The sequence below is a fragment of the Parambassis ranga genome, chromosome 9, assembly GCF_900634625.1.
Source record: "Parambassis ranga chromosome 9, fParRan2.1, whole genome shotgun sequence".
NCBI lineage: Eukaryota > Metazoa > Chordata > Actinopteri > Ambassidae > Parambassis > Parambassis ranga.
Window position 1 is genome coordinate 8,904,641 of NC_041030.1, and position 14,268 is coordinate 8,918,908.

General features: G+C 41.7%; 1 protein-coding gene across 1 annotated transcript; it reads left to right on the forward strand.

The window, feature by feature from the left end:
• Window positions 1-13: 13 nt before the first annotated feature.
• On the forward strand, window positions 14-12,273 carry gfpt1 (glutamine--fructose-6-phosphate transaminase 1). Its single transcript, XM_028414380.1, has 19 exons — window positions 14-146; window positions 1,971-2,078; window positions 2,495-2,596; window positions 2,688-2,813; window positions 2,929-2,987; window positions 3,070-3,204; window positions 3,278-3,339; window positions 3,483-3,562; window positions 3,645-3,753; window positions 3,878-4,041; window positions 5,215-5,310; window positions 5,589-5,686; window positions 5,853-5,973; window positions 6,219-6,376; window positions 8,038-8,152; window positions 8,629-8,756; window positions 8,937-9,104; window positions 9,545-9,706; window positions 10,555-12,273. The coding sequence occupies exons 1-19, from the start codon at window positions 140-142 to the stop codon at window positions 10,597-10,599; spliced, it is 2,043 nt and encodes a 680-aa protein (XP_028270181.1). The 5' UTR covers window positions 14-139; the 3' UTR covers window positions 10,600-12,273.
• The last annotated feature ends 1,995 nt before the right edge of the window (window positions 12,274-14,268 follow it).

Consider the following 14,268-nt stretch of genomic DNA (forward strand, 5'->3'; position numbering starts at 1 on the left):
CCAATCGGAAGACGCCATGGAAGAAGGCGCCTGGCTCTGATTCAGTAAAATCGGAGGGGGGCGAGGCTTTCTGACAAGGCGTTCCCTAGCTACGAGAGAGTCCTCCTGAGTAGCTTTAACTGGCACCCGAACAGCAGACATGTGTGGTGAGTAGTGGATTTAATTTACCTGTGTGTTATTCAATCAGAAGTAAATGTTGTTCCATACTGTTTTATCCAGCCCCTAAAGTAAAGGCTGCTATCGTTATTAGCATTAAGCTAAATGTTGATATTAGCTGTGGGTGGCTAGCTTGAGGTTGGATAGCGACCATGAGCTGCTGTTGCTGATTCTGTTAGCTAAATATAAAACGGAGTGGGTTTCGTTTTGCTGTACATGCTGTTTGTAAATACTGACGAACAGCGTCAAACGGCAGGTCGATGTCTTTTTGTCATCATAGCCTGCTCTCTTCCTGCTAACGTCAAAAAGCTAACCTGGATTGCGGTTATATTACGCCCACCACCAGTTTCCACTAGGCAAACCTGTCACTGTGGTTTTGTTGGTCAAAATAAATGATACACATCGTCGGTATTTATATTTTATTGTCTTAAAATGAAATAGTAACTTAAAGTATTCCCTGCTTGTATGTGACAGCTATACGTCCCTAGCATGCTGAGTTAGTGCCTTAAACTTTGGTTGTGAGTATGTTTTGGACCTAGTTGAGGTGTGCTAGTTGTCCTCATGTCAGACTTGGGGACTGATGACTGATAGCTGATGAGCTTTCTGTTTCTCATCACTGTCAGCACAATCTGAGCACGCTAATCTAACCAGATAGACTAGTTGGTATTCTCAGGATGCCAGAACAAACTCTTTTCTATTAATATCTGCTACCACTGTAAATGCCTCTTTAGTTTATCTTTGCTCCTGTTTCTTCAGTGGAGGTGGTTCTTGTGATTTCTTTCCCGCCCTCTTGCTGCAGCGCTGCCCATCCTGAATGAATGCTCTGTTGATGAAGCAGACTGCCTGCTAGCTCTGCATTTGCATGTATCTGTTAATGCTTAGCTGTGTGACAGGGCTGTATTTCATGCCAGCCCCCTTAGGCCTTTTACTGTGCCACTCCTTTAAATATGTCTGCAAACCATCTGGCTGGATGCCAGCTGGGCATAATAATACTAATAATACATAATAAGTACTGATTTGTTTGAGTACTAGTATTAGATGTCTCAATAAAATAGTCAAGTTATCAGTTATCACACATAAATAAAGGACATTTTTCTTTATGTAGCTAACAATTACCTCCACCCAACACTCACCATTTCCCAAGGCAAGACTTCATTTTGTGAAGCACACGGCTCAAATATACACATCATTGTCTATAAGCAGTTCTTGTGGGCAAGGCGGATAACAGTATCTGTTTTTCAGTATAGTTCCTCCTGTAAGACTGGTTTCTCATGGGTTACTCATCAGGTTTTTCACACAGATTCCCAAAAAGAAGATATCCGTATTTCCATCTAATAGCTGACCCCACATCCACTGTGGTTTTCATAGTGTGAACAGCTACCTAAAAATTGAAATTACTTACCTTGGGTTTTTTTCCTGAGACCTGTCCTAATATTACATCAATTATTCGCCCTACTGCGTTCTGTTTTATCAAATCAGTGCTCAATAGCAGCCGTCTGTGCCGTATGTATTAATACCACTCTGACAGAAGTGCAGCTGAAAGACCATTTCCAGCACAAGCCAAATTTAAAACAATAGTTAAAATAATTCATCTATTGATATATTGCCCATTTTTCTTTATATACACACATATAAACTAACCAACCAACTAGAGCTGGATGGCTACTACATTATATACTTGTCATAAGTGTGAGTCACAAGACGCATAGAATGAAAATCATGTTAGTACAGTATATCTGTGATGGGTCAATGTCATCTGACTGATTCATATATCAGGATTTTTTTTATACTGATATTTTTTCACCCTTTTCCAGGAATCTTTGCCTATCTTAACTACCATGTGCCAAGGACTCGCCGTGAGATCCTTGAGATCCTCCTCAAAGGTCTACAGCGCCTGGAGTACAGAGGCTACGACTCAGCCGGTGAGAGACATGGAAAAAGGCTTTTCACCAAGAACAAAGAACCATTTACTTCCAGCCTCTTGACAGACAATGCCACAGAGTTACTAATAGTTTGACAGCAGTGCTGCGTTTATACTCGCTCAAGCTTGGCACTGGATACAAAGCATGACTAATGGTGACTGAATTATTGAATAGTACCATTTGCTTGGTTAGACCAAGACCGATGGAGTTCATTTACTGTAGGCTGAATCATTTGCATTTCACTAACAGTTATTGCCTGCTTTAGTATAGTTTAGCACACCCCTGTGGTGGATTTCTGCTCTAACATTAGATGAAAAACTGGACATGACTTAAAGAGCAATTCTAAAGCACCACCATACATTTAAAATGTGTTGCTAAGCTCATGTCATCTCTCTCATTCTCATATCTTTTGTTAGGTGTGGGAATTGATGGGGAAAATGCCAAGGAATCAAATAACAGGTCTATCCAGCTGATCAAGCAGCGTGGAAAAGTGAAAGCCCTTGACGAGGAGATCCACAGTAAGTGGAGGTTACGTTTCTCATTGGTTAAACCCTCAGTTTCCCATTCTGTGAGGTTGGATAACATTTTCTGTGTTGGTTTGACCTTTAGAACAGGAGGATATAGACCTGGATGTGGAGTTTGATGTCCACCTTGGTATTGCTCACACCCGCTGGGCCACCCATGGTGTACCCAGCCCTGTCAACAGTCACCCACACAGATCTGACAAGAACAACGGTCAGTTGCAAACAAAACTCTCTACAGAGTAAATGTTTTATATATAGCACAACAGCTCAGTAAGTGTGTTGATATGTAAACTTTCTGATTTTCCTTTGAACCTGCTTGTTTGCAGAATTTATCGTTATTCACAATGGAATAGTCACCAACTACAAAGATCTGAGGAAATTCTTGGTGAGAACGTTTTTTATCATTTGTTGTACACACATTTTCAGCATTTATACACAGGCCTCACTTTCTGGCTTCATCCCCACAGGAGAGCAAAGGCTATGAGTTTGAGTCAGAGACTGATACAGAGTCCATTGCCAAGCTGGTGAAGTACATGTACGACAACCGGGAGAGTGACGACATCAGTTTTGCCACACTGGTTGAACGGGTGACTCAGCAGCTGGTAAGGACTCCCTAATGCACTGCTTCTGCTGTTAACAGAAAACCGACGAAGTGTTTGTTCTTCCACCTGCCAGGAGGGAGCTTTTGCACTGGTCTTCAAGAGTGTCCACTATCCTGGAGAGGCAGTAGGCACAAGGTAGGATATTTCTTTCTTTCATCAAAGTGTTGTGTTTTGTCTGAATTTGAAAATTTCCATTTTCTTTATTTTTAGGGTGGTTTTTGCTATATGTAAAACTGTCCATAAAGATGTGGTCTAAAATATTCTTGTCTTTTCTTCAGGAGGGGAAGTCCTCTGCTGATTGGAGTGCGCAGTGATCACAAGTTGTCCAGTGATCATATTCCTGTGCTCTACCGCTCCTGTAGGTATTTTGATTTGTATTTGTATTTAATTCATCTACATGTCACTGGAGGAGTGGGACTGAGACCTGCTTTATTTCCCAGCTGCTAAAGACAAGAAGAGCTGCAGTGCCCTTCCCAGGACAGACCAGGATACCTGCCTGTTCCCTGTGGATGAGAAAGCTGTGGAGTACTACTTTGCCTCAGATGCAAGGTAAGTAGATAGCAGCATCTGCTTTGCATCGCCCTTCAACAGCGCACACAGAGTGGTTCGTTTGTCTTTGGAGCGTAATGAAATGTTTGATGTGGATTGTTATCCATCTGTGTTGTCACAACAGCGCAGTGATTGAGCACACCAACCGGGTGATCTTCCTGGAGGACGATGATGTAGCTGCTGTGACGGATGGCCGGCTGTCCATCCACAGGATAAAGCGCACAGCTGGAGATTACCCAGCCCGCGCCATTCAGACCCTGCAGATGGAACTACAGCAGATCATGAAAGGTGAGAGGGTGGTCAAACTCAAGAGTTCACATTGTTCCCCCACCATATATCACTCTTGCCCATATATGCTAATAAACCTTTTGTACCGTGCCCTTTAAATTTGTCCTGAACCTTGTTATTATCGTGTAAGTCGTAACATGTTACTGGCTGTATAAATAGCAGAACCTTTACGGTATCCCTAGGGCCATTCTTGTTATCACCTAGATAATCACAAGTCTGCTGGTTGGATCAGCTACTCCCCCAGGAAATTCAGACAGACATTGTCTATTTGTACCTTAGTTGAAACATTTGCGCTCAGTATGCAGAATCACAGAACAGTATGTTTTGTTGAATTGGTTTTGCAGTTTATGGTTTATGCACACATAACTTTGACAAGGTTTTATTTTACAGTAACAAACAACAGTCCTATTGCTTTTTTTCTGAGAAGAGTATTTTACATATCTTATTACATTGATGCATTTGGCAGATGGTAAACTACTGAAGGAGATCGTAGCAGCATCTTCACTCTTCACTGTTCCCAGTGATAAAAAAACATTTTTTTCAGTGGAAAGTCGTAAAAAAAAAACACAAAATCGCAAAAAGTACTAAATATTGCCTTTAAATTGTCTCATTGTATCTGACAAAAACAAAATGTTATTATCAAAAAAGCAAGCAGAAGTAATTGTATGTGAAAAATCTAAAGCCATTTCCTCAGTTGTCCAGCAGAGGGCGAAGGTGAACTGATGTTGGCTGCACTCGACATTCCTTTGTGGTCCTGTCATTACTCAGCCTCTCTCTTCTGTCTGACTTTCTGGAGCTTTCTGCTGAATAACCTAATTCGCATGACCCAAATTACTGTCAGAGGCACACAGCAAAAAGATTGCATTTTTCACCATCATAGTTTATTATTTATGGGGAAAAGAGTGTCTTCCTAAAGCCTCATGGTTGTTTATTTTATTTGAGTAATGACTTATTTTGTGTATCTCCCTACAGTTCCAGGAAAGACTGAATAGCCTGTAAAGGTTGTCTTACACCTCCAGGAGGTCGTGCTTGTGTGTCAAAAAGACCTTTCTCAGTCAGGCCACATGTGGACTGCCACTTTATTAAAAAGTCTATCACTGTGTGCTTATGAGACATTTACCTTTTTTACAAGTGTTGGAAATGTTCCCCTGATATTTGATCCTCCCATTACAGGCAACTTCAGCGCCTTCATGCAGAAGGAGATTTTTGAGCAGCCAGAGTCTGTGGTGAACACCATGAGAGGGAGAGTCAACTTTGACAACAACACAGGTTAGAGAGGAACCTTAATAGGTTTCTCATTTTTATTCTTTATAAAAGATTTCAGAATCCAATTCCCACATGTTCTGTTCAATTTAAATTAAAATACGTATGTTTCTCTGATTATGCATGGCTAGATTCAGCTGCATTCATACAAGTGAAACCTGCATATGCAGCTTGTCTGTGACACTTAAAACATTGTTTCTCAGCTGTCTTCTGGGATCTTTGATAATGAGGTGGAAAATAATGATGAGCAGAATGATGGATTAGCTGTCGGGTTTGCTTTTCAGTGATGCTGGGTGGACTGAAGGACCATATTAAAGAGATTCAGAGGTGTCGGCGCCTTATCCTTATTGCCTGTGGCACCAGCTACCATGCTGGAGTAGCAGTGAGTAGCCTTTAACCAACCACCTTTTCTTCTTCTGATGTGCAAAGTCATGTCATAAAAATATCCACATTCATCTGTCATACCAAGGGGAAATGTCATGTCTATAATGTGGACACATGTATGCGGTATGTGTGCTGGCAGTTTATTTCCTCTGTTGCCTACCCAGACTCGCCAGGTCCTGGAGGAGTTAACTGAGCTGCCTGTCATGGTGGAGCTGGCCAGTGACTTCTTGGACAGGAACACGCCTGTGTTCCGAGACGACGTCTGCTTCTTTATCAGCCAGTCAGGTGAGGGGACCAGTGCCATCTTGACTAAATCTTGTGCAAATTCCCATTTGTATTTCATCTTCCATCTAGAGAAGTCTCTTCCTAATTTATTTCTTAAACTGTGTCAACTTCTCAAACAAAAGTTTTCTCACCTAATACTCTGCTTCTACGGTTGCATGGAGGTCTCTGAGGTGCAAAGGCTGTTCCCCAATAGATCAGCATCATTTTATTGTTTGAATTGTTTTCCTTTTTTGCCCACTCTGCAGGAGAGACCGCTGACAGCCTGATGGCCCTGCGCTATTGTAAGGAGAGGGGGGCTCTGACGGTTGGCGTCACCAACACAGTAGGCAGCTCCATCTCCAGGGAGACAGACTGTGGTGTCCACATCAATGCGGGGCCAGAGATTGGAGTAGCCAGCACCAAGGTAAACCATAATCTGCCACCTGGAAGGAGAAATATATGATTTTTTTGGAGGGAGGTGAAGTGACTCTCTGATACTTGACACATACTACACTTGAAGCAACTGTACACCAGTTTGTTGCATCATCTCATATGAACTCTACGCCCGCTGACACTGAATGAAACCCAGATGAAAACTCCATTGTGAGCCTAGTCCCGCCTTTTGGAAGCTGACATTATCCTCCACTCTGATCCCACAGGGATTTGAAGACGCCTGATATTCTCATCTTGACTAATGTAAAGCTAGGACTCTTGGTTTTTATACCTCTCCTCCTTCTCACTCTCATAACCCAAAGGATCTGCCAGCTGAGTCTCAGGGCTGAGAAGTGAAAGCTTCAGCCTTTAACTAGAGAGCATAGAGAGTGGAGCAGGTCCGCCCCTGGCCCAGCCCTTGGGCTTGGCTCAGGGACTCTTGTGCTGCTCCAAAGCCCCAGAGCACGCCTCAGAGACGCCATCATTTACTGCCTGGCTGACTGGGCCGCACACCCACACCCACCTCGACCAAATGCTGCTCATTTACGACATCAAATCACTGAACATGTATTGCACCCAACTGTTGAATGACTCCAAATTAATCTATTTGGTTTCTGTGTTTAATGCTAATTTAAGTTTTTTGTTAACTGGAAAGCAGAGTGGGGAAAAAGTAAAATTACTTTGGATTCATTCAGTATTGATGGAATAAGTTGAGACTCTTTGATGCTGTCATAAGGCAAATCCTTCTGGCAGGTCAACAGACAATAAATGGAAGAAGGCTGCTTCATGAACTGCATAACAGTGCGCATAGGGAACTGACACACTCACAGTTTGTTTTCTAGTTCACAACTGTTGCAGATTAAGAGAAGTTACCCTCTGAGCTGTAGACATATATCTGGTTGTATTTGTTGGCTAGTAGTTGCTTGTCCTGCATGTAAAACAGTGAAAAGTTTGCATCATAAACATAGAGGAATACCACATTTTACTATGTGGATTAAATGTGTTGCCACATCTAAGCCATCAGCAATGACTGTCAGTTTGGAGGGACTGTGGTTAGCGTGTTGTCAAGGGAGGAAAAAAACAGTGTAAAGGTTTTACAGATATTTTCTTGGCACAACATATTGGCATTTCTGAGTCCGGAGGGTCCTGTGAATTGTCTTGGCTTCTCTCAAACACTGATTAAATCTCCCAAATGGGCATGGAGATCCTCCAAACATGCTCCGAGATGAAGGAACAGAGAAAGGGTGGGCGGTGATGACGGCAGGCACGCAGCCTCAGATATGCTGAGCTTATGAGCGGTGACATTTCCAGAATGATCAGAGAGCGTGCTCCATAATGGGACTTTTTCAGGATGAGCAACAGCAGCTTGACTGAGGAAAACTGCATGCATTTTAATACTGCGTAGTGCACTAAAACCTACCTCTCCTGCCACTTCTCATATGGTGCAGATTATTAGCTGGAGACAAAGCGATCAAAACAGGGACATGAGAGACCTCACATACTTCACTGAAAGGTTTAGGGATCTAAAGGCTGCTGCTCCATATTGTGCTGACAAATAGGAAAACTATTATTGTTCTAGTATGACCAAATAACACCTACCTGCTATACTCTTATAAGAACTAATTTATCTCCTTTGTTTTTTTTGCCCTGCAGGCCTACACCAGTCAGTTTGTGGCCCTGATCATGTTTGCACTTCTGATGTGCGATGACAGGATTTCCATGCAGCCCAGACGTCGTGAGATAATCCAGGGCCTGAGAGTTCTTCCAGGTAAATCAAGACACGAATCTTCAGGTTTAGCCAGAGAAATCCTGATTGCATGTGAGATTAGAATGTGTAAGGATGGAAAAGATCAAATGCATTCCAACCCTGTTTGCTTTTTTATCTCTGAAGAGGAATCGAAGTGATGAGGCAGAGAGATTAGAGAAGCAGATTGAGACGAGGACTGGCTGTAGCTTTTGGCTTTGGGCCTTTGCAGTTCTCTCAATCTAAAGCACATGATGGCATGTCATTAGGATAGGGTAAACTAATGAGGAATGCCTGGCCCCTTTGCCACTCCTTGCCTCAACATTATAAGATGATTAAAACCAGGTTCCAACATGTAACATGCAACAGTATTTTTACACAGTGTTTGATTGAAAATTATATATGTGTATGTATGTATGTGTATATGTTTTAATTGTTGCTCTTATTTTACTTCTTTTTAGGGAAACAAAACATATTGAATTTTTTCTTGTCTGTGTTAGATCTGATCAAGGAAGTCCTCAGTTTGGATGATGAAATCCAGAAGTTGGCAGCAGAGCTGTACCAGCAGAAGAGTGTACTGATCATGGGCAGAGGATACCATTATGCTACCTGCCTGGAAGGAGCACTGGTGAGCAAATTTATTTTTCATTATTTGACATGTATGCTTGTTTATTTTTCTTCTACAAAAAAAATGAAAAAACACATTCAGGTCTCAAAAATATCACATTACTACAAAGCTTTACTGAGGTTTATGTTTGCAGATCACTCACAATAACCTCACTGTGAGCTTGTTTATCGTCCTCTGTAGAAAATCAAGGAAATCACATACATGCATTCAGAAGGCATCCTGGCTGGAGAGCTTAAACATGGGCCACTGGCATTGGTGGATAATCTCATGCCGGTTATCATGATCATCATGAGAGACCACACCTATATCAAATGTCAGAACGCCCTGCAGCAAGTCGTTGCCCGCCAGGTAAGACATATATTCTGGTGAGGTTATATTTGCTTGAAATATTAAAGCAACATGTTATTTTCCTTTTAAATTCTGATCACTGGGTTAGTCTGCAGTTTGTTTATTTTCTCATTGACATGCACATAGAACACATGACCTAACAATGCTGTCAAATATACCATAGACGCCAAAGGCTATTTTATTTCAAGTTCATGTAAAGTCCAAACAAACTGTTCAGCATTACATTTGGCGATTTTGCATGTTAGATTAATTTTCACAGACCTGCTCCTTCATCGCAGTTAATACAAGGGAGGGGTTGGTTCAGCGTGACATCATCGCTGACAGTAATCTGCAGCAGATGTGGATTTAAGAGGTGTGAAAATCAACAGAAGGAGGAAAAAAACAGGTATTCAGCCTTTTGTGACTCATGTGACATGTGAAGCCTTCTGCTTGATTTACAGGGCCGCCCGATTGTGATCTGTGACAAAGATGACTACGAGACCATTAAAAACTCCAGTCGCACTATCAAAGTGCCTCACTGCGTGGACTGCCTGCAGGGCATACTGAGCGTCATTCCTCTGCAGCTGCTGTCCTTCCACCTGGCTGTCCTCCGGGGTTACGATGTAAGTACTGTCCCTTTAGGCTCAGCCACAACTGATAACTGAAGTATTTACGTGCTCAAATGACACAGGGCAGTATCTGTATAATAGCTGTATCTGTAATAGCTTTAATTACAGAATCTAAGCCAAGTGTTTTCACATTCTCTGTCCCTGATTATCTGGCAGTGTAGGCAGACACTGAAGAGCCTCTGACAGAAATAAACACACAGTGTTTATATGTGAATCATAGTGTTCTCAACTGCCTTACTAACCTACTTTCAGAAGGAGGTAAATCTCTAGAACATTGTGGTGGAGATGATACTGACAGTGAGGTTAGCAGCCATGTTGAAAGAATTACAGTGGCATGTAAACCATCTGTCCACAAAGTCAGACGTGTCAATGTTGACTTGTTGGCGAAGCACACAGTCTGTTACTGGTAAATGCGCTATTGCTCCTTTAATTTTACCAGCGCTGTTGCATCTTTGTGTACTTCTCTAGATCTGCTGAATTGCAGAATGTTAAAGGCCAAAGGAAACAACATGTAAATATAGTGAGTGTTGATGCACTTTAGAAAGAGATGACCTGACAGAGTAGTCCAGCAGAAGCAAACATTTACAAGCACACAGCTCCATCGCACGCCTACCCTAATTTTTTCAAAGTCTGAGTGATGAGTAGTCCTCCAGCCAGGAATTCAGGGATTATAAAATCCAAACTGCCATATCACTGGCTCGCACATGAAAGTGTGTTTTTGTTAAGACCTTAGTAAATATATACTTGATAGTTTGACAGCTGCATTTAGTGAGTAGCAGACATGCTCTATTACGTTGTGTCCATTTATAGTTGTTAAATGACCTCCTCCTATTTAAATACAGGTGGACTGTCCAAGAAACCTGGCCAAGTCTGTGACAGTAGAGTGAAACGCACCATTCATCACCAAAACAGAAGCCTGGCAGACACACATTCACAAAAAACACCAAGAGCGTGGCGCCAGTACGAAGAAACCGAGAGAAGACAAAGGCCTGTTTGTGTGTCTCATGTTGTGGCTCTTTTTAATGCAATCTTTTACTCAACAGTTGTATATCTGACTGTTTTTCACTATTTCCTCAGAAATTGGGCATCATCATCATCATCATACTCTTAGAGAAGTTGTTTTGTCTGTGGTGGCAGGGGTGGGCCTCATAAGTTTATCAAACCTTTATTTGTGAATCTGTAGCAACTGGCCATGACTATTTCTTTTTCATGCTCAGAAGTTGGGAGCAGACCCTTCATGTGTACTTGTGCTGATTGGTCTCTCTGGGATCTGATGCTGAAGCTGCTTACTGACAGAAGTTCGGCTTTAAAGACCTCACTGGCTCATTTCTCTCTTTTAGTGCAATGATTTGTAGGTTAGTTGGGATACTTTTCTTTGGCAGCTAATCATTTGAAGTGTCTTTACTTCACAGTTGAAGTAAACCGCAGTCTTGAATCATTCCAAGCCACAGGTCATCACTTCTTTATAATTGTAGCAAAGTTTGCCAGTTTTGACTCAGTTTCCCTCCCCTTGGATGTGCTTCTGAGAACATGCAGTGTACTGCAGGAGCCGCATCACAATACACACACTGTAAACTCAAAAGCTTGTTCGTGTCTATAAACCCGGCTCTGCACCTAGTCCGCTCGATTAACAAGATGAAGTTCATTAGCTTTAGTGGATTACTTACTCTCTGTTACTGTAAATGCTCTGTCAGTAGATTCTCATGTTGTCTAACAAAGAGAGACCTTGTAGTTCACTAGTCTTGTTGTTTCAAATTAAAATAATTTAAGTGAAATAATGTTACTAACCTGAAGTAGAATTTGCACACTATTGTTAGCCCACACCCTGCCACCATGCCTGCTGCAGTTCAAACATTGGGACCATTTGTAGTTTAGTTCTTTTTTTTTTCTGTTTTCTAACGTTTTATATTCTTGAAGTTACTTTTTTGTTTAAAAAGTGAATGTTACCATCATTTGAAATGTCACACCAAAAAAATATTCTGACTTTGACAGATGAAAACCAAAACATAACCTGTATGTTTTCTACATGTTCATTCAATGTTTCTGTAGGCAAACATGTACTGATGCTGGTAGACTGTGTTATGAAGTCATTTTGAAGGCAGTATGCTATGCCGTAGATATTTAGGTAGTCGGATGCCAGCTGTGTGCCTGTGATCCCAGATGTCTTCTTATTCAAAAGCCAAGAACAGAGATGTTGTATGCTTAGTTGTGAAGAGGTAAATACAATATGTAGTGATCACATCAGTCATCACATATTTTAGGTTTGACGGTATTTATCTTGCTATTGCAATCAAGCCTTAACTTTTTTTTCTATTTCTTTTTTCCCCCAACATTGTGCTTCTGAGCCAGTGAAAGGGTTTAAAAACTGGACACTGTTGTTACAGGTACTTTTGTAACTCACATACAGTAGGTGAGCAAAGTTTGATCTTGTTACTTGGATGCATTGACAAAGGATGCTGCACTGAATCTTGGCACCATCTGGTTGTGGGGTTACTGAGGGAGTGGGACACTATTTATTAGTGGAACTGATGCAATAAAATGTCAAGTACTCCTCTTTTAAAGTGTCCCGGGTCATTTAATTTGCAGGTGCAGTGACACATCTTAAAATACTGAACTCTGTGGTGGATTGGACAAGTAAGCAAATGTTTTACATTAATTTATTATAAACAAACAGACATTTGAGGATATACATTTCAAATAAAACTTAAAATTGGTTTGTATAAAACAATGGGGTTTCTTAAAGTGACAATAGATTGCCAACAAGGGTGTAAAAATTTGACACTAATGGTCTGATGCATGCACACAATGTAATGGTGGAGACCTTGGGTCTGAAAGGACAGCATGCAGCTAACAGAACTGGTGCTGCCACATTAACAAGAGAAAGGATAGTCAGACAAACGGACTCTAAACATCTGCATAGCAAAGCTATTCCCTGCAGCAGTGACTTTAACCACTCTACAGATCTCCTTCCTCCACAGCAAAGAGCAGAGCAGCTGTTGTTTCTGCAGCCCTGTGATGATGAAGTCCAGGTGGAGCAGCTTGAGCGTCCACGTATCTTTTGTGAGAGGAGCAAACCTGCCAGCCTCAGCCTGAAGAATGCGTTCAGCCTCAGCATGACAGAGAGGTAAAGAGCAAAGCTGTTGGTGAAAGCAAGTGCAGCTTTCAGGAGGATTTCATTGCACTTACTAACCACAACAATGGCTTCACAGGCAGAGGCAGAGGAACTGCAGAAGACAGTCACGATTCTGACCAAGAGAAGTTGCCATTCTCCAGCCGCAGGCAGCGCTGTGGGTAGTCTTCCGTCTACAAAGAGCATCATGTGAAGTGTTGCAGGTAACTTCCTCTGTGCAGCAGCTGCCAGGCCCTTCACCAGTCTGAACACACCAAAGCGTCACAGCAGATTTAAGTGTGAGTGAATGACTGTCGACAGGTGTCATTAATTGATGCAGCAACATTCACACCATGTTGCTGCATCAAGTCACTATTCTAAAGACATTTGATTTAGGCTCGGGATTTTTTGGGGGGTACTTGCCACATTATAGCCAGTAAAGCACATGTCTAACCTTAATGATGAATCTGTTGTATTTCAGTTTATTTTAGCCAAAAACCAGGAGTCTGCTCAGGAGGGAACAGAGCTGAAAACACAGTAAATCAACTGTCTCCTGCCGTGTATCTAATTTTTATGAGAAGATGGTAAACAGCATTTTGGAATGCTTGTACCAATTTAATCATGCGTGCAGCCAGGATATTTGGCATGATAGATCTCATTAGTATAAACATGTTTCACCACATTGATCTGCAGATGATACACAAAAACATAACAAAACCAAAGTAAATATTGCAGCATCTTGGTTTTTAGGGAAGCAATTAGCAGCAGTAAGTGTACCTTGAATTGGCAGCGCTGAGCGTGTTCGCTGTTGTGTATGTGGCATAATTAGTGCAAGAGGCAATCAGCAGGCACACCTGGTATTTATTGAGTTTCCTGCTCCTTGCTCATGAAAATGAAACAATGAAACAACTGCTGGAGGAAAGTTCCCTTTTAAAAATGCTTACAAATATACAATTTTTTCTAAATACTCATTACCTAGTTCTACCCGGTACTACGGATCCCAGCTGGAAGCACAAAGTTGGACTCACTTAAGTGTTGGCAAAGACTCAAAACAATATTTTCAGTTCCACTGATTAAGTTCTGGGATTTATGAAAAGAACCACCCAAAGTCCACACAAAGAGGATAAACTAACGCCTGTTGTAGCTGAATGTTTTGTCATAGAGGTCTGTGATGCAGTCAGTGTTGTGTTGTGCAGTATATGTTGAACATCTGTGACATATTGTGGAAAGGAAAGCTGGCAGCTGAGTTAAGATATCTTTGCACTAAGCCAGTCTGACATGTGAGAGCCACTGAAAACTGCCCCGCATTATAATGTCCTTGCACATTGTCAACTTCGAATAGGGACAAAAAAAAAAAAAACTATAAAACTACAGCTCGTTATCCCGCTCTGTCCTCACCATTGTCCCCAAATTATGTCATGAACGATCAGCACCAGCTCGCCTTTCC

Bases quoted from the DNA above. Each gene is read 5' to 3' on its own strand.
- gfpt1 (XM_028414380.1), top strand. The intron at 2,988-3,069 runs GTGAGAACGTTT...TCATCCCCACAG, and splicing joins AAGATCTGAGGAAATTCTTG to GAGAGCAAAGGCTATGAGTT. The intron at 8,153-8,628 runs GTAAATCAAGAC...TGTCTGTGTTAG, and splicing joins GGGCCTGAGAGTTCTTCCAG to ATCTGATCAAGGAAGTCCTC.